Source organism: Eleutherodactylus coqui, chromosome 5 (genome assembly GCF_035609145.1).
Source record: "Eleutherodactylus coqui strain aEleCoq1 chromosome 5, aEleCoq1.hap1, whole genome shotgun sequence".
In the NCBI taxonomy this organism is placed as follows: domain Eukaryota; kingdom Metazoa; phylum Chordata; class Amphibia; order Anura; family Eleutherodactylidae; genus Eleutherodactylus; species Eleutherodactylus coqui.
Genome location: NC_089841.1, coordinates 99104115 through 99130582, shown reverse-complemented (window position 1 = coordinate 99130582; position 26468 = coordinate 99104115). Strand labels below are relative to the sequence as shown.

The 26468-nt window shown below is 44.0% G+C and overlaps 1 protein-coding gene across 1 annotated transcript in view; it reads right to left on the bottom strand.

Annotated features, from left to right (window-relative positions):
* The window catches only part of LOC136626939 (V-type proton ATPase subunit S1-like protein), a 40837-nt gene extending 25843 nt beyond the window's left edge, over positions 1 to 14994 (bottom strand). Inside the window, exons 1-3 of the mRNA XM_066601896.1 lie at positions 14916 to 14994; positions 2307 to 2353; positions 2036 to 2097 (exon numbers count right to left, since the gene is read on the bottom strand). Of these exons, the coding sequence (XP_066457993.1) occupies positions 2036 to 2097; positions 2307 to 2353; positions 14916 to 14965 (159 nt within the window). The 5' untranslated portion in view covers positions 14966 to 14994. The remainder of the gene's footprint in view (positions 1 to 2035; positions 2098 to 2306; positions 2354 to 14915) is intronic.
* Positions 14995 to 26468: the final 11474 nt, after the last annotated feature.

Sequence of the window (26468 nt, the reverse complement as noted above, 5' to 3'; positions counted from 1 at the left end):
TACTTTAAACCAAAGCTGTGATTGGCTGGTGCTCGATCCAATCACAGTGCTTACTTACACAGCGCTGATGGCGGGGGAATTTAAAGCTGCTTACTACACCGCCGGGGAGACCATCGCTGCAGGGACACAGACGCCATCTGGGAGGTGGGTATTGAGTGTTTTTTACCTAGTATATACTTGAGTATAGCTTGGCTTATACTCGAGTCAATAAGTTTTACCAGTTTTTTGTGGTAAAACGTATTGACTCGGCTTATACTCGGGTCGGCTTATACTCGAGTATATATGGTACATCTGGGACATATATGCGGTGGCACGCGTGAAACTTGCATTCTGATTTCAATGGGAGCTGTGCCTGCATTACCAACCTGCATTGCATATGGAGCTGTCAGCTTCCGGCTCCACTCACACTGACTGGCGAGACTGCCGAGCAGTGGACCCCCTGCCAATTAACTATTCATGATCTCTCCTGAAAATTGATCATCAATTTTTTTAGTCCTGGACAACCACTTCAGTAGTCAGTGCTCCTATAGAGGGGTATTGCATAGCCCCAGTGATTTAGGCCAGCCTCACACGACCCGCGCAGACAATTCGCATGTCCATTCACATGAGCGGACAGTGATTGTGTTTTCTGTTTGCAGAAATAAAATCTCAGCATGTTTTATTTTATTGTGGATTCTGCACGGACAGCTTCCATTGGTCTGTGAAATTCTGTAGCTCCGCCGAGTTTCCCGCACTCCTCGGCCGCTGACAGAACATCACTTCCTGGTTGCGGCATTCATAAATCCCACCCCCAGCCAATCAATGCAGCGCTCGCTGAACCAATGCGACAACTGTGATTGGCTGAGAGCAGTGCTGGTCTCGGATCTTTGCAGACTAGCGGGAGGGACCCAGACTGCACCTGCTAGGTAATGTATTCATTTTTTTATGTCGTCTAGCTAGGGTTTATTTTGGGGATAGGGTTTATATTTCAATATTATAAATAGCCAAAAATCAGGGTAGACCTTTTTTGGGGGGGTAGGTCTTATTTTCAGGGAAACATGGTACAAGACTAGGAGTTTTTTAAATGTTCCTACGTGCTTTCGGGTAGGATTTACAGCAAAATACACGGAGAGCTTGTGTTTTGACTGTGTGGAAAAACGAGCTGTGACTGTGAAGACAAGTGGAGAAGTAGCAGAGGGATTCTCACTCATTTCAGGTGATGTGTTTTGCTGGAAACAGAAAGCAGAACAACGAATAAAGGAGATGACATTAGGTTATAAAATTGGCTAAGAAAGAGGGAACTTGGGCTCAGTGTGTAGAACCAAACACTTCATGCCTCCAACTGTATCACTTGGTGATCAGAAGCCCGCTTCATTTGTTGACAAATAAGTCATTAAAATGCACTGGTCTTGTGATATGCCTTAGGCCGCCTGCAGACGGGCGGAAATTCCGCGGCGGGATTTCCCGCGGAATTTCTGCCCCTGGAAGCTGCCATAGGATTGCGTTAACAAACGCAATCCCATGCAGACAGCCGCGATTTGGCTGTGCAAAATCTCGCGCGGCAAACAAATCGCGGCATGCTCTATTTCGAGCCCCACACAGAAACATCACTCACCGGCCGCCAGCTCCGCTCTGCGCATGAGCTGGAGCAAGAGCCGGAGCTGCGGGAGAGGTGAGTGACACGCTGCTCTCTGCAGACGCTCGGGTCGGGTCCCGCTGCGAGAATTCTCGCAGCCGGATCCGACCCGGTCGTCTGCAGGCGGCCTTACCAAGGGTTATTCCAGGCGCCCTGTAACAAGGCATTCTTCTATGTAAAGGGGCAAATATTCTGCAGATATGGACAACCAGTGACCCAGATGGCCGAGTCACATTCCACCCAAGATGTGGGCAAGAAACCAGCTACCTCTGCGGCTACCCCAGAGCCTATGTCTTATCCTGAACATCCTTGTCCTTCTTCCAGCAGGGATGTTAAACTGCTCAAATATCTAATTTTGCTAGTTTAGATTTTAACAGATTGCTATTCTAGTACAAATGATCATTCTGTTTCTCATCTCACCTGGTAGTTGTCTGTATGAGGTAATGTATAATCCTCTTGTGTGCTGAACAAGTTGGGATATCCTACAACAAATACAGTCATTAAAACACATTCCATACAAGCCTTCTAATTTGTCTAACATAATACAGTGCATGTTCATTGTCATCTACCAGGAGTCCCGACTGATAGGAATCGTAGCTGACAGCTCTAATATGTTTACAATGATAAGCAATCAGACTGTGAAATAGTAATAATCTCCAATTATGAACTATAGAGAAACAAAATCTCTTACCATAACTCTGTGCTAATTCTTCCTCTGAAGATGTTTGCAAATTATACCTTAGATAAAAGACACAACATTCAAAACAATCATTATAACAATTAAATATTGATGCCTACATTACACAACTATCATTTTTTCACACTTTCTAAGGGTATAATCACATGCTTAATATTTGTACCAGCAATTTCTGTGACTTAATGGAGTTGTTTCTGCAGTATGTGAAAGGATTCCTCTAAACCTCACTAAGGCCTCCTACCCACAGGCGGATATTTGCTGCGGAATCCGCAGCCGGCATCCGCAGCAAATAGCAATCATAGCATGCTATGGGAAGTCGATTCTTCCTACACACTTGCCGAAACCAATTGCGGTTTCCGCAAGCCGGAGGAAAAATCGCAGCATGCTCCACTGACGTCTTCCATTGAAGTCAATGGAAGCTATCCGATCTGCGGCTCTTCCACATCATCACTAGGGTCGCGGATTCCACATCATGATGACGCAGGAAAAGCAGGACAGTTAAAAATGAATGTGATCAGGTACACACAGGACAGTCACAGTGCCATAACTTAGTTTATGCTGCTTACAAGTTTCTTCCAAAATTAAACAGACCTCACATTTGCAGGGGGGGGGGGGGGAGTTAATTCCTCTTTCTTGGATTCATTCCTGAAGATGATGAAAATGACAGAACACCATTTAAAATAAGATATGTGAATTGGGCCTAGTTGTAAGATAATACATATTGGGTCATATGGTTCCCAAATTGCACATGAAGGTTAATGCTATGCAAAAGGTTGAGGATCAAAGGAACTTCTAAACAAAATTGATATCATTCGGATATCAGTAGGGAGTACAAACACTTTCAGATTTAAGTTTGACCTTTCATGGATATTATTATAGAATTAGAAACTTATTGCCCTCTTACGGGCTGATAATCGTACAGATTTCAGAATGCAAAAAAACTGAATGGCGATCATTCATCTATAACCAACTGCCTTTCTACTGTGAATGAAGGCGGGCGGGTTAGAGTGATTCCTGGCTTACTCTGCATCCATTCCCTCAGCGATGATCACTCCTGGGTAAAAGCATTGGAATAATAATTGCTAGGACGAATGTTGGGTTCTCTGTGCTTAACAGGTCATCCTGTGTACAAGGGTCCTAAGTAGAGATGAGCGAGCATACTCGCTAAGGGCAATTACTCGAGCAAGCATTGCCCTTAGCGAGTACCTGCCAGCTCGGAAGAAAAGATTCCGCTGCAGGCAGCGGGCGGGGAGCGGCTGGGGAGATAAGGAAGGAACGTAGGGGAGATCTCTCTCTCCCTCTCTCCCCCCCTGCTCACTGCCGCAACTCACCTCTCACCCGCGCCGGCAGCCGAACCTTTTCTTCCGAGCGGGGAGATACTCGCTAAGGACAATGCTAGATCGAGTACTTGTCCTTAGCGAGTATGCTCGCTCATTTGTAGTCCAAAGGCTTCCTGAACACAAAAATCACAATAGGCAGCCACACTTACTGGTATGCTGATACAAATCACAAGGGTAGGTATAGAGGCTATGTCAAAATGTTGCATGCCCCATCAGATGATACATATATATGAAGCTAAAAACATTGATTCTAGGAATGAGTTAGCTCCAGACATACACCACCAGATGAAGCCAATATTGCAAAGCACAAAGGCTATTTGACTCCCTACTAAGGAGCCCTATAAAGCTGCACTAGCCTACAGGCTCCATGCACAGGGCTCTATTTTGTGCGTCAGCCCTATGTCTTAGCATGTCAGGTACAGTTGTGGATTTTTCCCTCTGGTAAATGCATTGCTTTTGCTTTTAAGTCCTGCACTCTGGGGGTAAATTGTCCAATAATAATCCTGTAATAACAATTCATTTTATAAATCAGGAGCCTCACAGCAGAAGGTGCAACTACAATTTGTATCAGCTGAAAAAAGAGTGGGCTTTATCCAAATCACCGTAATCACTAAGCGGCATCTGGTTAGGAAGGAGTATTAGTGCCTCTAAGTACCATGTCCAGCTCATTAGACCGTGTTATCCACTAAGAAGGTTACCCCTTATGAAAGACAGACTTTTCTGAGTTATAATATTATTGACAGGTACGAGCAACCAGACTTTTTTCTCCAAGAGTTTTAATCCTCTTTATTGGGAACCTTTACATGAAACACGTTATTTTATATTTTTATGGCATTCTGAACATATAGAGAATACAAATACTCTACTTGTATCAAAGGGTAAGTTGTATTAAATGCTTATAAGGGCTTATTTAGACGACCATATATCGGCTCGGTTTTCACGCCGAGCCGATATACGGTGTCCTTGTCTGCAGGGGGGGGGGGGGGGGGGTTGGAAGAGCCAGGAGCAGGAACTGAGCTCCCGCCCCTTGCCACTATTTGCAATGGGAGGGGAGGGGTGAGGCGTAGCTAAGCGCTGGTACTTAGTTCCGCCCTGTCTTGCCCCCTCCTATTGCAAATAGTGGAGGGGCGGAGAGGGGCGGGAGCTCAGTTCCTGCTCCTGGCTCTTCCATCCTCCTCCCCCTACAGAAAAGGAGACCGAATATCGGCTCGGCGTGAAAACCGAGCCGATATACGGTCGTCTGAAATAGCCCTAAGAATGTTGCAACAGTTCTGGGATCTGTTCCTTTCTAGTAATCTGGTTCAGGTCTTGTATTTGGTTCTCTTCATCTTATGATCTGGTGTAAGTGGTTTTAGGTAAGACTTGCTTGGTTTCACCTGTGGGTAATTTAGGAGGACTATTTAACCTGGCCTTGCGCTTAGCTCATTGCTGTTTAATTCAGTTTCTCTCTGACTGTGGTGGAAGTCAGGGTTTGGCACTGGATCTCCTGTTTTCCTGATTCTTCCCTAAGATAAGTACTGATGTGACTATTGTTGATATCTTGTTCTCTGTGGCTTTCTCCTCATACATGTAGGGTCTGCTAGTGGCCGAGGTACGTGGTCAGGTTCGCCTTTGTTAGGGCAGGTTATTTGCGTATAGGCAGGTCCCTTTCCTGGGTAAAGGGTTTATAGGGACAGTGTTTCCCTAGTATCTGTTTTCTTTATTTTTTTACAAGTGTTTTGTGTGCACTTGCGGTCTATTTGTTCACAGCCCATGAGACTTTCAGGCTTTGAAATCCAGTCCATTCTGTTTGGACGTGTCAAAGAATTAAACAGATAAGAAGAGTGGATGAAGCACTTATACAAACTGAAATAAGTTACTAACCTTCCTACTACTATAAAGCCTGCCTGTAAATCCACCCTCTTCATTCCTTTATCTTATATAAGCAAATTCCTGCAATTTGAGAACATAATCCAAATCCAGTATGAAACATCTAGGATCTGTGTAAAGGTGCCCATACACATACATTAAGAGCAAAGTTGACCATATATGATGACTTCCAGGGTGCGCTGACTCTTCCCTGGAAGATGATGTTGGGGAAAGAAGGAAACTGGCATGTTGATTTTTTTAATAATCTTAAAGGGGTTGTCTCGCGGCAGCAAGTGGGGTTAAGCACTTCTGTATGGCCATATTAATGCACTTTGTAATGTACATCGTGCATTAAATATGAGCCATACAGAAGTTATTCACTTACCTGCTCCGTTGCTAGCGTCCCCGTCGCCATGGTTCCGTCTAATTTCGGTGTCTTCTTGCCTTTTTAGACGCGCTTGCGCAGATCCGTCTTCTCCCTTCTTCTCCCTTCGGCTCCGCTCGGCAGCATCGGCATTTTGGCTCCGCCCCCTTGTACGCATCATCGCGTAGCTCCGCCCCATGACGTGTGCCGGTTCCAGCCTCCTGATTGGCTGGAATCGGCACATGACGGGGGCGGAGCTACGCGATGACGCGAAAAGGGGGCGGAGCCAAAACGCCGATGCTTCCAAGACCAGCCGAAGGGAGAAGATGCATCTGCGCAAGCGCGTCTAAAAAAGCAAGAAGACACCGAAGTTAGACGGAACCATGGCAACGGGGACGCTAGCAACGGAGCAGGTAAGTGAATAACTTCTGTATGGCTCATATTTAATGCACGATGTATATTACAAAGTGCATTAATATGGCCATACAGAAGTGTATAGACCCACTTGCTTTCGCGAGACCACCCCTTTAATTCTTTGTTCTCAAGGGAGATAAATCACCGTCAGAGCTGTCTGGCTTACTTCCCTGTACCCGTTGAGAACATATGCATGCATGTTTGTCCAAGCTGAGCATGCACTGGTCAGCTGAACCGATTATGCATGCGTTTGAGGGTCTTGGGAGGAGTATCTACTGTATCATTCAGCCAATAGCTATTGAAAGTGTATGATCACCTTTACTTTTTCCACAGACCATTGCTCTGCATCTCTACTAGCTTGTTAGCCCATAAATTCCATATGGCACCAAATCTGAGAATATCTCTGGAATGCAGAATCGGATGGAACATGCCTCCATATGAAAGCATATGGAGGAACAGTATGGCTGTGGCTCTATGAATGCCATATCATCAGTGTTCAAAGTGTTATTGCTCTAAATAAGAGAAGCAAAATAATTTTGTAGATATGATATGTTTTAATGTGTAACAAAAAAAAAAAGATGTCAGACGGCAGGCTTTCAAGACTCCTCAGGTGTCTTCATCACTTAGGGTATCATGTGTAGATAACCCAATGATCTCTGAGCAATGGTCTGCAACGAGAGATGAGCGAGTATACTCACTAAAGGCAATTGCTCGAGCGAGCATTGCCTTTAGCGAGTACCTGCCCGCTCGAGATGAAAGGTTCGGGTGTCGGCGGCGGGCAGGGAGCTACGGGGGAGAGTGGAGCGGAACGGATGGGAGATCTCTCTCTCCCTCTCTCCCCCGCTCCCTCCTGCTGACAGCCGCTACTCACCGCTCCCCCGCGCCGACACCCGAACCTTTCATCTCGAGCGGGCAGGTACTCGATAAAGGCAATGCTCGCTCGAGCAATTGCCTTTACCGAGTATACTCGCTCATCTCTATCTGCAACCACTCGCAGGGTTCCTCCTGGGTATGGTTACTGCACTCTCTCACAGGAATTGGTTTCTCACTAGTCACAATATCATGGAAATGTAGCATGCAGAATCCTCCTACAGTCCCCAAACTATCTTCTTTTATCTCACTGTAGCCTATCTAGGATGGTGCAACACTTCTCTGTGAGCTACTCAAGTCTGGGGGTCGGGGGGTGCTCCTTAATGGTGAGCACTACTATAAACAACCTCCTTATATAAAACTTCACCTTGTCATGGGGCTCTGCACAATGTCAGTGCATCACTATGTGCAACCAAACACCCAGTCTGTAAGGTCACTGAACACCTTAAAGTTACAGTACAAACATCATTATCATTATCACAATGTGCTATAGGCATTCTTTCGCTGACAGTCCGTGAATGAAGTAGCTATTAGTGCAGCGATGACATTATGCATAATGCAATTCAATGTCCAAAGCTACATATAATACCTGTGAACATACCAACAGTCAGCTATTCACAGTTCAAGGGTACAGTGGTGGGCGGTTGGTGTACTGACAGTTCACACGAGTTTCTATCTCTCTTACAATACTGAGTTTTAAAAGGGTTTATCCGTAAAGATGAGCGAGCATACTCGTTAAGGACAAATACTCGAGTGAGTATTGTCCTTTTCGAGTACCTGCCAGCTCTGCAAGGGTTGGCTGGGCCGTGGGGCAAAGGTGCATGTGCCCCCCAGGCCAGTCATCCAAAGTGACCCCTGCTCACCTAGATCTGGCATAAAGTAGCACAGAATGGCCTTTACAGGGCTTCAGCTGTTGTGCAACTAGCTAATAATAATACTCGTGGTTTGGGTGGCTGATCGGAGCTTCCTGGTACACAGCACATTTTGCACTACAGATTTTGGTGAAGATCTACTTAAAAAACCACGTTATAATCCGCACTATTTGATGGGGATTATGTCTTGGTTTTTGCAGCAGATTCACTGCACATTTCACCCTTTCAATTGAAGGAGTCAAGTCTGCTGCAGATCTAAGGCAAATTCCATGGCAAAATCTGACACTGCTTCTTCCTCTATACTATGATGTTCCTATGTAACTACCTCTGGTCTCCCCTGACCACGCTACCTGCCAGCACTGGTTGTAATAGCTATCATAGTATAGAGGAGCAGGCAGGTAGCAGAGCTGGACTACAGGCTGAGACCACAATAATCTCACTGAGGAAGGAGGGACAAGGCCAGGATTTTATAGTGAGGCCAATGAATGAGCTAATAAAGATTTGTGCTGAACCAGAGGAGGAGTCTAACACAGAATGTACAATTTTGGCCCCCCAAAATGTCCTGGGAATACTTGACTCAAAAGAATTCTTAACAATGTTCAAAGATGGGTACCAAAATAACTCATTTCTCAATCGTCGGATTTCTCTTTTAAGGAGCGGTTTTGGATGCAGGAAAACAGACCGTATATCCCTGGTTCTATCGACTTTAAGTTCTTAAACTTGTCCACAATTTTAAACTTGAAAGTCATCTTAGAATCACGAAAACTCTTGAACTATTGCTTCGTTCATTTTGGTGGCTTAATTGTAAGAATGATGTGAGAAAATCTGTTGTCTCTTGTGTAATCTCCTCCTTTAGGACTTCTTCAACCACTTACAGTTCCACTCAGGCCTTGGGGATCAATATCGATTTTTATTGTGGATCTCCCCCCATCTAAAGAAATGACTGCCATCTTCGTTGTGGTGGACTGACTCACAAAAATTGCCCATTTCATTCCCACTAGAAAGATTCCCACAGCTGAACAGACTGCGGAATTAATGATTAAGGAGGTATTTAGGCTGCATGGCATTCCCAATAATATAGTTTCTGATAGAGGTGTTCAATTTACATCAATGTTTTGGAAACACTTTTGTACAGCCTTAGGAATTACTTTTAATATGTTTCCCGCCTTCCATTCTCAGTCCAATGGCGAGACTGAAAGGACTAATCAGACTCTTGAGCAATAGTTCCGCTGTTTTATTTCCTACCTTCAGGATGATTGGGTGGATTACTTATCAAGAGCAGAATTCACCTATAAGAACTCCAAACATAATTCTATTTTTATGCTAATTTTGGACCACATCCAGTATTTATTCCTAACCTAACCTGTTAAGGCCCATTTAGACACAACAATTATTGCTCAAAATTTGCTCAAAGCCGTCTTTTGAGCGATAATCGTTGTGTGTAACTACACTGACATTGTGCAGTTTTTCGTTAAGCCGTCGCTTATTGCTGTAAATGACACAATGATATCAGGAAAACTGGCCCCTGGGATGTCCAGAGGCCATCCTGGAAGGAGGGAGCTATTGTCAAGACTCAAACCCAGGAGCTCTTGTGCTCTGGGTGGTGGCTATAGCTGCTAAAGTATTCTGGTGCTCTAGATAGCTCCTCTGCTGAATCCTGTCTTTGTTCACTGGTGCTGCTTGTTTTATTAGCTCCACCCTGTTCCTTGTTTGCACTCACTATAAAAACCTGGCCTTGTCTCTCCTTCCTCAGCGAGATTATTGTCCTCTCAGCCTGTAGTCAAACTTCGCTACCTGCCTACTCCTCTATACTACGATAGCTGTTTCTGTGTACTGACCTCTGGCTTCCCCTGACCATGCTAGCCACCTACTCCTCTATACTATGATAGCTGTTCCCGTGTACTAACCTCTGGCTTCCCCTGACCAAGTTACCTGTCAGCACTGGTTGCCACAACAGGCTCTGAACCGGACTGTTACATCCCCAATCAGTAATCCTCCTCATAGGCCCTCATGCCCACCTCAATAACAGTGCCCCTCATAGGCCTCAGCCCCCACCTCCATAATACTGCCCCTCAAATGTCCCAACCCCCACCTCTGTAATAGTGCCCCTCGTATTCCATAGTAATAAATCCCTTTATATATATTAAAATAAAAAAGTTATATTCACGTGTGTCGCACCTTCTGCTCTCAGCCTCTGCAGTCCACACCCGTACTCTTTACCCACTGACTTCCAGGTGTAGCAATCATGTCATCGGTCTGGCCAGTTAACAGCTACAAGACCCAACCAAGTGCCTATGTTAACACCAAGACACCAGGCACAGCACCTCACCTGGGCTGAAGTTGCTAACTGGATGCTAGAGGACTGACAAGATGTGGTATGGTCCAATGAGTCGCAGTACTAATTGTTTTGGGCTGATTTCAGTGTTTATTTGTGGTGCAGACCCCATGAAGCCATGTATCCCACATCTCAAGAAGGCAAATATGCAGGCTGGAGGTAGTTCCACACTAGTGTGGGATGTATTCTCTTGGCATGGGTTGGGTCCACAGGTCTGACTAAACACTTCATTGACTGGTACCCACTACGCTTCACTGTTTGGTGACCATTTGCAGCTCTTCATGGACTTTATGTGCCACCGCCGCAAGGTAATATTCCAGCAGGATAATTTATCGAGAATTGGTTTGGGGAGCATTCTGGAGAGCTCCTATGAATGGTGTGACCTGCATGTTTGCCTGACATGAACCCAATAAAGCATTTATGGGATCTGATATAAAGGTCCATTCACACCTGAGACACTACACCTACAGATACCATGGAGATATTTGTAGCTAGTCACCTGACTAGGCTCAACATCCCTGCAGACAGCAGTCTTCCGTGCACTTGTGGAATCGATGTCACATTGAGTTACTGCCCTTTTCTGATCTAGAGAGAGTCCTACATGATAATAGGTCCCGTTCCATGACTTTTGGCATGTATTTGCATTGACTTTTTTTTTCTTTTACAACTGAAAATCAAGTTTGTAGTGCCTATTACTGAGAGTCACCCTTCCACCACCTTTGCAATCCACTGCCTGTTATTTGGCATTCTACTTCTCTAGTATCAGGGGCATGGGGACACTGCTAATTACTGCATGCTACAGAGGGGTGGGCATTCACAGGCTGCCTTACAGCTGATTGGGGCAGCATTATGCAAAACAGCATGGAAAGTGTGGGAAAGGAAGTCCAGGTCTGTACAGTACTGGCAGAATGGCATGCTCCTCACCTGTAAGCGGATTACAAACAGTAGAGCAGCAGAAAACAAAAAAAAAATCTACATGCTGTCTCGTTAGGAACATGCCCAGACATTGTTAGGAGTGCACACAGGCACATGAAGGCAATTCCCATTACAGAATCACATTATAAGTTGCCATAACGCAAATTGATAAGAATCTGGCTCTCATTTGGTTGATGATATTGGTTTCCATTGACCACTAAAACAAAATGCCACTCTTAACGAATAACACAATTCATATCTGTGGGAGCCATATCATCACTTTCATGACTCCATGTTCTTCTTCGCACAGAAGATAGTGCTTAATGACATTCACCTTTTTCCAGAGGGGGGGGGGGGGGGTGAACAAAATGTTTGCTTTGCAGCATTCTCCCCCACTGCCTAAAACCTTTACACAGTACTGGGCACATATGAAATATTAAGAAATTAACAATTAAGAAATTGAAGCAGTTCAAGACTTTTTTCCTCGGATCAAAAATCGACCACAATGGAGAATTAGTAGCCAAAGTAAAATGACGAATCAAGCTAGATCACAGCACAATGTTAAGTATGGATAAGATCTGGAAAAACAAATACATAAGCATTGCTTCGAAATGCTGGATAGTCAACGCAAGCATCTTCATCAAAGTTGGACACTGAAGAAAACAGACTGGAGGAATATTAATGCCTTCGAACCTTGGTGAAGGAGAAAACTTCTACAAATTTCTTGGATCACATCAAACCAAAGTTTTTATTGGAGGGCAAAATTACAGAACAGAGACTCTTATGTTGCCACATAATGCGAGCTAATTCGTTAGAAAGATCGATAATGCTTGGATTGGCTAGCGGCAAAAGAAGACTGCGGCCACCAAAGACCACGCTGGCTTGATACCATCAAAGCCAACATCAACATGCAAATGATTGAACTGAAAGAAGCAGTACAAAACAAAACTGTGTGGAGAGGCCTGATCCATAAAGTGTCCATAGGTCGGGCCTGATTAAATGGTTAAAGATAGATATATACACATATATCTATATATATATAAAGACGAAAGCCCTCACTGACTCACTGACTGACTGACTCGCCACTAATTCTCCAACTTCCTGATGTCGTAGAAACATGAAATTTGGCAAAAGCATAGACTATGTCCAAAATAGGAAGAGTAAAGGGGTCCCAACTCAATTGTTCACTTCTAGCGCAAAATAACTAGCGTCAAAATTTTACATACGTAATCTAATTCTCTCACTTCCCGATAACGTAGAAACATGAAATTTGGCACGAGCATTGATTATGTGACAAATAAGAAAAGCTAATGGATCCCAACTCAATTATTTAATTCTAAGCGCAAAAGAATTAGCATCCAAATATTACATGCGTAATCTAATTCTTCAACTTCCCAATGTCATAGAACTTGAAATTTGGCACAAGCATAGATTATGTCTAAAATAGGAAAAGCTAATGGTAAAACTCGATTATTCAATTCTAAACGCAAAAGAATTAGCGTCCAAATTTTACGTACGTAATCTAATTCTCTCACTTGAAATTTGGCACGAGCATTGATTATTATGTCATTAATAGGAAAAGTTAATGGGTCCCAACTCGATTATTTAATTCTAAGCGCAGAAGAATTATCGTCCAAATTCTACGTACGGAATCTAATTCTCTCTCTTCCCGATATCATAGAAACTTGAAATTTGGCACGAGCATTGATTATTATGTCATAAATAGGAAAAGCTAATGGGTCCCAACTCGATTATTCAATTCTAAGCGCAAAAGAATTAGCGTCCAAATTTTACATATGGAATCTAATTCTCTCACTTCCTGATGTCATTTTATATGAAGGAAACGTCGCATGGTTACCTCCACGTGGTGTTTCCTCGGTAACGCAAAGAACCATGCAAAATGGTGAACATATTCTTTTCTCCCGTATCTCTAAAGTAACCACGACTTCATAAGACTTTCCATGTGAACACCAGATAAACACCAGTACGAAATTAACTCGGGCGAAGCCGGGTATGTCAGCTAGTAATATATATATATATATATATATATATATATACACACACAAACTTTATTTTTTATTTACCAGGGGGAGTAAGTATTGCTCCCCTAGTGGGTTAGGCCGAGTCAGAATCCAATTTTTCCCCCAAACTTGCAAAAATCCTGTTCTTGACTTCTATGTTGAGTTTTCCCCAAGCAAGTCTTGTGCTTGACTTCTATGTTGAGTTTTCCCCAAGCAAGTCTTGTGAATAAAGCCCTGCTATTCCAACGGCTCTATTACACTAGCGCTTTGGGTTCTGTTTCCTAGACCCCATGGACTATAATGAGGTCTGTTTGGTGTCCAGACAGTATATCTTTCTACAAAATATTAAGTATACCTTTTTGTTAACAGAAGCAATAGTGTTTTGCTATCCATGTATAGGGACAGATCTGTAATACATGTAATATATATGTGTATATACATACACCTTGTTATTTATTGATTTTTGCACTTTATTAGGGTTCCATCAGAGTTTTCTTGACCTTTGATGGCAAGAACAACACAGCATGCTGCATTCTTGCCATCAAAAAAGGAAACCTCATAGGAATCTTTCTGATTCCCATTCTATACAGCATCAGCGCAGTCCATTAGGCACTGCTTAGATCTGTTATACTGTATGATGCATTCGGTGCACCGCCATGGCCTCCATTATAAAAGAAAGCAAGGGTGCAGATGTCAACAGGATATTAAAAGGTTTATACTACCCTAGTCTAAAGCTAATAGTTAAAAAGCCAATGAATGAATGAATACTAGAATAAAGGTCACTTTGATCATACAACGGATTACATGACTGCAGGTCCATCATTTCCTATTGAAGATGAATATACGTCTAATACAGAAGCCGTCACCTATTCCAGCTCTCGCATGTCTATTAAGCAGGTTTAAATGCCCGCTAATTAAAATGTGCTGGATATACAGCGGCAAACATATTGTGGCTTTTATCCGTTATTGACCCAAAGTCGTCTTAATAGAAGATTAAACAAATCTCCACATGTCCAGTCTGCCCTATATCCAGAGATTGGATTCTCAGCAGTGCCGACCTCTAGGATATTTTGACCTATGTAAACGCACAGTAAATGTTTTACAGTAATGCAAATACATAGAAAGAATATCTGTAGCGTAATTCAGACAAGAAGAGAAACACTGTATCCTAATGACTATGGCTAAAGACAAAGAACACATAGAAACCACAAAGACTGCACAATCACAGATTCTTCAGGATGCAAAGAGGTAACTGATATCCTGATATACAGAAATAGTAATATAGTTACTTAGATGTAGCAGAGCTAATCTGTTAGTATAGCAGAGCTAGGTCAGCAACTGGCACAGATAATTGTGATATTCTTTCCTATAGCTTCACATAGCGCTGTGGGCAAACTTGCTGCATTGTCCAGAGTTCGTAATCGCGAAGCATGAAATTACAGTTAAATGACATATTCCGCAGCGCTACTTCTATACGTACCGCAATGATAGGTAGGTTCAGTGCGGCACTAATAGGAATCCTGATGGTAGTCCTATGCTCCATTGCTTCTACATTGATTAATGATCATGGAATAAAGTGCTTCAGATTATTAGATATGATGATGAAATGACGCTTTGAGCTCACCTGTTCTCCAGCCCTGCAGAGACCCATTCCTTTGAACGCACAATTCCCATGCCAATAACAGCTACAATGAAGCAGAACCTATTCTTTTCCATTGGGATAGAGCAGATCTTGTCAGTATCATGCACATTTGTTAATCTGGGGTAGCGGAATGAAAGAAATGACCTTCCAATCACATGTGACATGTGACAGCACTTACGCCAATAGGAGGCAATAGAAGACAGAAGTTCTCATCCTCATTAGTGCTTCCCCCACACTTGCTCCCAGCTCGCCTGCATTTATTTAGCACTTTGAAGTCACACGTCTCTGAGCTATTATCTTCATAGAATTCTTTAATTGGTTTCACCAACTTTATTGCAGAAAAAGAAACGTTTGCACCGTATGTGCTGAGAAAAGCAATCAGTGCAGGAAGGCTGTAATTATTGGCAGAGCTGTGCATGGCATAAATATCTGAGACATATTACATATGGTAGAATAATGTGGCCGTACATTTATCAATAAGAAGGCATCAGATAATGTATTGTTAGTGTACATATAGCGAATGGGAAATCATGAATTCTATCCAGGTATTGCATTTTTGTAGCTTTATTTTTTTTTTCAACACTATAACCAGGTGCAGATATAGCACCTGTGCAGGGGTTGCAGCTGTGACCAAACCCATAAGTCAGGGGGGTCTGTAGGCCCCCCTTAGCACTGCGGCAGCCAGAACCTTTGTCACATGCACCCCCACCCCATGCTGCAACTCGGTTACACTCCAGCGGCCAGTAATGAGGATGGACTTCCTCATTCAAGTTGATGCTGCTGCCTGAGCAGCTCGACTCCTACCCTGGGTCATACTGTACTGAGCAGAACACTGGGGGGCAACAGAATCAGTGTCCTGATTACTGGCTGGCATGGATCTCTGCTGTGGCATAGGGGACACTAGACTGTGTGGAAGCACTGTGGGGGCCACTGGCTATGCTGAAGTACTATGGGGGGGCTACACAGCTATGTGGGGCACTGTTGGGACACTAAAGTTATATGGGGACACTGTAGCTATGCTGAGGCACTATGGAGACATTAGAGCTATGTGGGAATAGTGTTGAGGATACCGTAGCTATGCTGCTGCATTATGGAGACACTACTGCTATGTGTGGGCCTCCCTGGGACACTACAGCTATATGGGGGGGGGGGCTGTTGGGACACTATAGCAATATGGGGGTACTTTAGGAGCACTATAACTATGTGCGTGCACCCTTGGGACACAACTATGTGGAGACACCATTAGGACGCTATAACTATATGGAGGCACAGAGGGGGCACTATAGCTTTGTAGGTATACGGAGGAGGGCATTATAACTTTAGGAAGGTAGAAAATAGTCATTATGCAGAGGGAGCATAGTATTACAATAATACTGTGTAACAGTGAGAAGGGCATGGGAGGTAATAGCAGGAGTGTATAAAAACAAGTTATGAAGACGTTTTCACAGTGCTCTGAACCCAGATAGAGAACAAGAAAAGAGAAAACAGGACTGTAATCGGAGGAGGAGGCATCACTTGCTTTAATAAATTTGTATGGTGGGATGGAGGGGTCCAGCCACATTCTTTGCACTGGGCCCCCTGCACCCTGTGTCCGACCCTATGATGCTTTATGCATATGGCAGTATTATGTCTCCATGCTTCAGAAATATACACCGCCTCACCGACAAAAGGCCACATCATGAAGATTTTATTGCTACATTATCCAATTTTCAGGATATGTTCAGACAAATAATTTATGCAAACGGATGCCATTTCAGGTCAATCACATGATCAGGGAGCGTAATAAAATGGGGAAACCTATTTGTGAAGCTAACTTTGGCGAAATTGTCACGCCCACAGAAGTTGCTTCATCTCGTTGATTTGTGTGTCTGGGAAAGATTAACCCTTTCCTATCCAATTTGTATCTTCCCAAGGGGCTTACTCTTTTTCTGCTGCTATACAACGGCGCTATCTGCTGGCTAAAGCCAGTACTGCATGAGGTGACACATTGGATAGGCTCCGACAGCAGAGAGGCTGGCAGTATACAGTAAGAGCACCCCAACGGACGTCTTCCAACATCGAAGCTGTACAGCCTTAAATCATAATGTCTTTAGACATCAGACAGTGGATTGGAAAGGCTTAAGGAGTGAAGATGCCCTTAAGCTGCCGTCAGGAGCCATTTCATTAAACAGACAGCTTTACAGGTTTCATCATAGGACTATGCACAGCTGGTTGGTCTTTGGGTCGTAACATAGCATAAACTCATCAGGATTCCACCACCATGGGTTGAATTTGGAGGCGCAGGTTAGCAGAATGAAATGTGCATTGTTGTAGTGGGAGTGGAGCAGTGAGATGAGCGTCATAATGCACAGACCAATGCATCCGGAGTCATACAGTAGTGGCTCCACAATGCACAGCTGGTGACTTTCTGCCGAGTGTACAGTCAGATTTGGATGCTAAAATATCAACAATTACAGTTTTTCAAAGACTGGCTGAGACAAGTTTGCGGTTGAACCATCTGTTATGAGGAATGCCCCTCACACTACACCACCATCCCAAATGTTTGCAGTGGTGTTGCTTCAGAGCTACCTGGTATGACGAATGGCATGGTGTTGTGTTCAACGATTAATGGAAATTCTACCTCAGCAATGATGATTGCCAAGTGAGGGTCTGTGGGCAAAATGGCAATCTGGTTGATCCTTCTGCCATTTTGGAGTGCCACAAAGCTCGTCAATGTGGAGTCATGGTTTTGGGTGCCATCAGCTTCAACAGCTGATCACCTTTAGTATTGACATACTGACAGCATGCCGTTATGTTGATGACGTGCTGCAGCCTGTCATACAACCACATCTTCAGGGTGTACCCAACGTCATTTTCTAGGAGTCTCACAAAGCAAATATCAGCAGTCATACTTTGTGAAGTGTCCAGGTGATTCTTTGGCCATCATGAACCCAAAATCTCTCTCCAAGAGAGAAACTGTGAGACACGATTGGATGTTGAGTGAATGCTCTTCCATAATGAAGATGATGTGTAGACTATAGTCAATACCACATGATGAACTCTACCTTAGGCAGTATTCGAGCACTCATTGAACTGATGCTACATCCCTTAACGACTGCATCACCCAACATGGTGGCCCCACTACTTACTGACCATCCTGTTTATTGGACCACTGGAGACTTGTATTTGTTTTAAATTAAGATCAATCGTTCAAAACTTAATTTTCTATCTCTGTCTTAAGTTTCAACTCATTTCGAACATTGCTTCATGGTGTGGCATTTTCTCTGTGAGGCAGTGTATTTAGTGCCATGAAGGGGATTAGACCTTAAGGCCTCTTTTACACCGACGACAGATTTTCTCATGTTGCGACAAATCGCATGTATGTGAAGCCCACGCTTTCCTATTGTTTTCTTCACATTTCTTTTTTTTTTTTTGTATCATGCAACATTGCGAGACAAAAACCTCGTGGATTTCGTGATATGCCCGCAACTTGCAATGTTTTTTAGCCCATGTTTCCCTATAGAGGCTCCTAGTTTATCTCATTGCATAGTATGAACTTGCGATTTTCATGTGATGCGATTTTAACATTAGAAAATCCAAATACGTTTCTCACTATAAAATCGTGGGTAGCAGCGACGTGCTATATTCTTTCCAAAAATAAGCATCACTAATGCTACAAAATCGCATGTACATAGCAGCGATATTGAAGGCGCCCATGGGGAGATTTCTTAAGCGGACTTAGAAAAAGTTATATTGTAACAACTGCTATTGCTTTCTGTTATCAATCAGAAAGCTGAAGTATATTACAGCATTTTCTGCTATTTCTATGCACATAGGATGTAGCTACTAACTTATACCTTATTAAAATCTCTTTCCCTAAAGGCTCCCGTCCACAGGCGTAACGATCTCCTGCAGCAGATCTCCGCTGCGGGAGCTGCCACCGGGGAGCTGGGGAGAGCTGACAGTTCTCCGCGCTAAGCCTATCTGACAGGTAGGCTCACCACGGAGAATCGCGGCTAATCGCAGCATGCTGCGATTTAAAACCTATGAGCGGAGAATCGCTATGATTCTCTGCTCGTGGACAACAGGGCTACGCTTTCCACAGTAGTCTATGGAAAGCGTTCACTGCGTTTCCCGTGGCTGGATTATCACCGTGAGAAACGCAGTGACAAATCGCCCGTGGACAGGCAGCCTTATGTAGAATGTAGGTAACTAAAATGTATTTTTCTAAAAATACTATATACTACTGTCAGCTGTGTGTAAACTGTATCTTAAGGCTGCCTCCACACGGGCTACAAAATCTCACTACAAAACATCTCTCATGTGAAAGAACCCATTGGAAACCATGGGCTTTACATTGTGGCATGATATTGTAGCCTGTGATTAATGTGATGCCAAGAAACCCCTAAATCCACTCGCCCCTGTTCTTCGTTTAAAGTGAAAGTAGATTTTAACCAATAGCCATGAAGCTGTGAATAAGCAGCCTACTTGGTATAAAGTTGTGTGAATTTCTCTGTTAATTCACTCAGAGTTTTGGAGATGAATTCCCTGAGACTGTGTATATAGAAAATGAACGTATCCATTTCCTAAAGAGACTTCCTGGAGTGTCCCATCTAATCTCCTACTACAGTTTCATATGCCAGTCTAAAGTGGAAGTTCAGTGGAGTAAAATGCATCAAATTCATTAAAAGATGCATGCCTTTTAGCATAAAGTTGGTGCATTTGGGGCTGTCCAAAGGACAGGAAATCAAATCTATGCCTACTTCTGTGCAAAAATCTTAATTTTCGGTCTTTAGTAATAATAAATAAGTCAGATAGTTGCTGACCATGCTCCCTTCCCAGTTTAAGGGATATTCCCATTCCTGTCAGTCATGGCTGACATAGGAATACCTGTCTGTATACCATGGCCCTGGTGGCCAGGATTGCGGAAACAGCTGAGTAGACTGTTCTATGCCATTTCTGTAACTTCCATAGACATGAATGCCCGTTACAGAGACAGTATACTCGTAGCACAGTCAACGACATTGTTTCGATAACTTCTGAGATGCCAATACAGAGCAGCTCGGTGTTCTATGCTGTTTACACTTCGCTGTTTCCGTAAAACCTGCCCACCACAGGCAGCTGAGGAGGGCTGGCACGGGGTCACGGGAAACAGTCTTTGAATAGGGTATGGGTCCCAGAAGTGGGATCCGCATCTCTCCGACATTTATAGAACATCCTGTGCCACTCACCTTAACCCTACTTATCAAAACTGGAGATTGGAGAGAAAATTTGCAAAGTTTACTGAAACTATGGCATGCACTAAACTTAGTCTCTGCCTGCCTCGCGCTTAATTGACAAGCTCCATTCAGTGCACCTTCTTCCCTGCTTAGTACAAGCTGTCCCCGATTTTGCAGGGATAGAGCGCCCCTCTTCCAACAGCAGTTTAATTGTGTAATTACAGCTTTTAATGTCATCTGTTGCTTTTTGTTGTTGTTGACTACAGAATCAGGCAATTTGGAGCTTTACTGGCAGTATGCGATTTCAGCAGCAGCAGGGGAGGAGGTGCACTGAAAGGAACTTGTTGACTACGCTAGGCCAACACAGATTTGATTCAGCTTGCAAATACACCGGACTCCTTAGCTCTCTCAGTCTTTAGCTGCATTGATCACTATAAGATCAGGCAAAAAACTTTCAGAGAGGATTATGCAACTGTTCTGACATTGTGAAATATGGTGATAGAGCCTCTTAACAAACAACACTTTTGCAGGAACATGTCTGATTGCATTGACAGTGCCAATATGGCAGAAACCTGTGGCTGGAGGATGTGTTTTCTGGACCTAATTCAATGTATTTATGACGCAATTTTCCAAAATCACAGCTAAAAAAATTCATTGACAGTGAAGTGCAAATAAACTCTCAGCCCACATCTTTATTTATTTTTTTTGCCGTTTGGAGAGCTGTGTATGGGGTCAGGTCTAGCTCTTGTATGGGGTCAGGTCTATAGCTCTTGTATGGGGTCAGGTCCATAGCTCTTGTATGGGGTCCGGTCTATAGCTCTTGTATGGGGTCCGGTCTACAGCTCTTGTATGGGGTCAGGTCTATAGCTCTTGTATGGGGTCAGGTCTATAGCTCTTGTATGGGGTCAGGTCTATAGCTCTTATATGGGGTCAGGTCTAGCTCTTATATGGGGTCAGGTCTAGCTCTTGTATGGGGTCCGGTCTATAGCTCTTGTATGGGGTCCGGTCTACAGCTCTTGTATGGGGTCCGGTCTATAGCTCTTGTATGGGGTCCGGTCTATAGCTCTTGTATGGGGTCCGGTCTATAGCTCTTGTATGGGGTCAGGTCTTTGGCTCTTATATGGGGTCAGGTCTAGCTCTTATATGGGGTCAGGTCTAGCTCTTGTATGGGGTCAGGTCCATAGCTCTTGTATGGGGTCCGGTCTATAGCTCTTGTATGGGGTCCGGTCTACAGCTCTTGTATGGGGTCAGGTCTATAGCTCTTGTATGGGGTCCGGTCTATAGCTCTTGTATGGGGTCAGGTCTATAGCTCTTGTATGGGGTCAGGTCTATAGCTCTTGTATGGGGTCAGGTCTATAGCTCTTGTATGGGGTCAGGTCTATAGCTCTTGTATGGGGTCAGGTCTATAGCTCTTGTATGGGGTCAGGTCTATAGCTCTTGTATGGAGTTAGGTCTATAGCTCTTGTATGGGGTCAGGTCTATAGCTCTTGTATGGCTAATCCTACCTCCCCAACAGTAGGTGCAAATGCTGATATAGGCCAGGAGTTTCAGCATCTGAATTCTCACCAATCACAATAGCAGTTAAACTTCGAACTTTTACCATAAACTTGCTGTTCCAGCGATCCTTCAGTCTTATAGCATAATCTTGTTCTAGTTGATTACTCCCTTTTGGTGTTGTGATCCATTGTCAGTCATCTAAAGCTAAAAATCCACCTGCCATGTTGATGGTGGAAACATGGTCACTTCATATGGTTTGCAATATAAACAATGATGACTAGTATGAAGAGTAATTTAATTATCCTATTTTTTTATATGTTTATATCTTGATCATATAATAGTGTGTACAGTTTTCTCCTTAACTCTTTCCCAACAGCCATACAGCTATATACGCTCTAAATGCACATACCTCATGCAGTTAGGACATGTCTAGACATCCACAGCCAGTGAACATCGGGTGGGAGCTTGAGCCATGAGTGGGCCTGCCACTAGTACAATGCACATAGCGCTTCTTGTGCTACTCAATGCTGTAGCTCCCAGGAGACTCTCCTCAGTGCTGGTGGTAGTGGAGACCAGATGCCTCTGCAGACCTGCCTGTTTTCTGTTGGGAGACTTCCTGCATGATCTTCACACTGCTGCATAGATGGTGAGTGTATGTGTAATGTGTTCATAATGTGTGTAATGTGTCTGTATATGTGTTCATACTCAAGGGTGCACCTTTCCATGAGGTGACCTGAGCCTGCTGCCTCAGGCGGCAGCCTGTAGGACCTCAGAGGGGTGGTACTAGGGTTGTCACCTGGCCAATAATTACTTTTCACTGGCCCTATTAATGACAAAAGGAAAATAATTGCCAGGTGTGAGCTAGCCAGGTGGCAACCCTACAAGTATTGCAATCACTCCGGTCGGGTGGTCACTGAGTGTGACCACCAGCGTTTACATTCCTGCATGTATGGGGGACATTATTAATATTGGGACTCCTATGGGGGACATTTATTAATACTGGGGCCTCTAACGGGGACACTATTACTACTGGGACAATTAATGGGGTCACTATTACAACTGGGGCCATTAAGGGAGTCACTATTACTGTTGGGGCCATTAAAGAGGACACATTATTGGGGCCATCATTGGGGGCACTATTACTCTGTTACTTCAGACATGTGATGGGTATTTTTTGTATTAGCACTTTGAATGCCTGTAAAATGAGTGGAGATTTTTTTGCCGCGGGGCACATCACACATCACCTCAGGCAATATCTTGGGGAACCCCTATTCATGCTGTGTGTGTACTGTGTCTGTATATATGTTCATAACGTGCGTTAGGCTAAGTGTCCACGGGCAGGACGGAATATCGTGAGCGATATTCTGCTGTGGGGGAGCACTAATGTCACTGTGATTTTCCGCAATGAACCTATCTTAATGGTAGGTCCATCGCGGCATGCTGTGATTTTTAGACGTGAGCGAAAGATCACAGGCGATTTTATTTTTTTTTTTCCCCCTCCACTCGTGTACATTGGGCCGCACTTTCCATAATTTATCTCATGAAAAGGGTGTCATGCGTGCCGCGCGTGCTATTTATCGCCGCGGATCAGGCTATGACAAATCACCCCATGGACACTCAGCCTAAGGCCCCTTGCACACGGGCAGAAATTCTGCAGCGGGATTTCCCGCAGAATTTCCGCCCATGGAAGCTGTCATAGGATTGCGTTAGAAAACGAAATCCTATGCAGACGGCCATGATTTGTCCGCGTGAAATCTCGCACAGAAAACAAATCGTGGCATGCTCTATTTCTGTGCGGGGCTCGCAGAGGCCTGAACAGAAATGTCACTACCCGGCCGCCGGCTCCGCTCTGCTCATCGCCGGCTGGACGGCAGCCAGCACATCATAGAGCCGGAGTTGCGGGAGCAGGTGAGTGCTGCGGTGGTCCCTGCAGGGGCTCGGGTCAGGTCCTGCTGTGAGAATTCTCACAGCGGGATCCGACCTGGCCGTCTGCAGGCAGCCTAAGGTAACTGTATATATATTCAAAACCTGTGTAATGTGAATGTGTATTCATAATGTGCGTCAGTCTTGAACTGGCTCAACAGGGAGCTGGTTAATTCCCCAGTGCACGCCCAAACGCAGAACTGAAGCTCCCAGTTTAAGTAAGGTCCATGTGCCACCTCCCTATCCTCATCCCCATATGAGTGGTGTACAAACCTTTTGTCTGCAGATTGATAATTTGGACCTGTAGCCTTCTTTCACAGGGCCCGACTCCCAGAGTCATTACCACATCTGCAGCTTCTTATTGACTATCGCCACGCTCTCCAGCCCCTCCAGGAGCACTGACCCATGAAATGGACTGGCAGCGTTTTATCTGTTATTGGCCAGCAGACAGCGCAGGGTACGGGACAGTGAGTAATTGGATGTATGGATTGATTTAAACGTTGCCAGTCAGCTGTATTTACTTATACTTATTTCTTTCTGTATGTGCATAACCTTATGTTTGTACATCTATTGCTAGGTATGTAAAAGTGCACCACTGTGTGTGTATTTAAGGCATATCACTGTGTGAATAAGCAAAAATGCTGTTCCGTCTGTATGTAAAAGTTTCCTGTGTATGTGGGTAAAAGTGCGCCGCTTTGTGTGTAAAAGTGTGTAGCCCTGTATGTAAGGCCATAATGAGACAGCTGTATTTTTGATCCTTGTGCTTTCCGCTTGTTTCACAGACTGTATACGGACCCATTTGGGCTGCACGCACTAGCACTCTTTCAAATAAACCGATGGTCCATGTGAAGAAAATCCCTGCATGTCCTATTCTCGTCCGTAGAGAAAAGGTCCTGCATAATTGAAAGGGGTTTTCTAAGTAATAGCCGTGAGAAGTTAAAGTGGCGAAGTCATTAATTCTGTGGAATAACCCGTGTTAATTTTTGCCCTAATATAAGGTAGGAGGGCGGCAAATGTTGCATGTGTTGGTTATAGTGCATTTCCTTCTGAAGTACTGGTGAAAATAAGTCGTTCCAGCTGATCTCAATGCCTTGAAGTGGAAAACCGAAACCCAAAAGGAAGCGGAGAACTACTATTCGAGTGGACTGAAGATTAGCCAAAATGGCAACGACTCAGCCAATGATCACCTCCAGAAAGATCAAAGACTATTTGCACTTACCAATGAGTACTGGTACAATCAGAAGATGATTAAGTGAAGCCAAGTTACCGGTAAGAACTCCCCGCAAAGTCCCTTTGTTGAAAAAAAGACATGTCTCGAATAGGTTAAAATTTGCAAAGGAACACATCGACTGGCCCAAAAAGAAATGATGCAACATTTTGTGGACTAATGAAAGTAAAATTGTTCTCTTTGGGTCTAGTGGCCGCCGACATGATGTCAGATGACCCCAAAGCAGGGGCGTAACTATAGAGGGTGCAGGGGATGGGATTGCACCCGGGCCCAGGTGCCTTGAAGGGCCCATAAGGCCTCTCTTCTCCATATAGGAAACACAGTACTATGAGTAAAGCATTATAGTTGGGGGCCCTGTTACAAGTTTTGCATCGGGGCCCGGGAGCTTCAAGTTACGCCTCTGCCCCAAAGCACTGAATTGAACCCGCAGTACACCCTGAAGACAATAAAGCATGGTGGTACAAAACATGATATGGGCACGTTTCTCTTACCATGATGGTCGGTCTATTTATCACATATGAGGGATCATGGATCAATTTGAATACATCAAAATACTTGAGATTATTTTGTCCTCTGCTGAAGAAGAAATGTCCTTGAAATAAGTGTTTCAACACAACAATGGCACAAAACACACCAGTAAGCGAACAAGATCTTGGTTACAGACAAACAGGATTGAGGTGGTGGAGTGGGCAGTCCAATCTGCTGACCTCAATCCCATAGAGAACTTGTAGGCCAACATCAAAAATGCAGTTTATGAGGCAAAACCAAAAAATGCAGAAGAACTGTGGAATGTCATACAATCTTACTGGAGTGGGATACCTGTTCAGAGGAGCCAGAAGTGGGTAGACTCCATGTAACACAGATGTCAAGCAGTTCTCAGAAACAATGGTTATGCCACTAAATATTAGTTCAGTACTTCAAAGAAAAGCAAAATAACATTTTTTTTCAGTGTATTTTTTTCACCAGGAAGAAGACCGCACAGCGCAAGCGCGTCTAAAAAAGCAAGAAGACATCAGAATTAGACGGATCCATGGCGACGGGGACGCTAGCAACGGAGCAGGTAAGTGAATAACTTCTGTATGGCTCATAATTAATGCACGATGTACATTACAAAGTACATTAATATGGCCATACAGAAGTGTATAACCCCACTTGCTGCCGCGAGACAACCCCTTTATTAGTGCCTTTCAAGATGTATAAGCTATCCATGCCATAGGCAGTAATAAAATCTCATACCATGAAGAAATGCAGGCTCTTGAATTGTGTGCTGGATGCTCCCTCTCCTCGAGTCCGCAGGACATGGCGTCCGTGGTTTCCAAAAATAATTTCAAATTTTGATTCATCTGATCTCACAACAGTTTTCCATCATATTGCATCAGTCCTCTTTAAATTAGCTTTGGCCCAGAAAAGAGGCTGGCATTTCTGGATTGTGTTGATAAATAGCTTATTCTTTGCATGATGCAGCTTTAACTAGCTTTTGTATATTGCACGTAGAGCTGCATTCATGGACAATGTTTTGGCCTTGTCCCTTGTGTACATTAATTTCTCCAAATTCTCTGAATATTCCATAGTACATAATATCATCAAAAGATTCAAAGTCTACAAAATTTTACATTGAGCGTGCTTGGGGGGGGGGGGGCAGCGGGCGGCGGAGGAGAGATCTCTCTCTAACTCTCCCCCACGCTGACC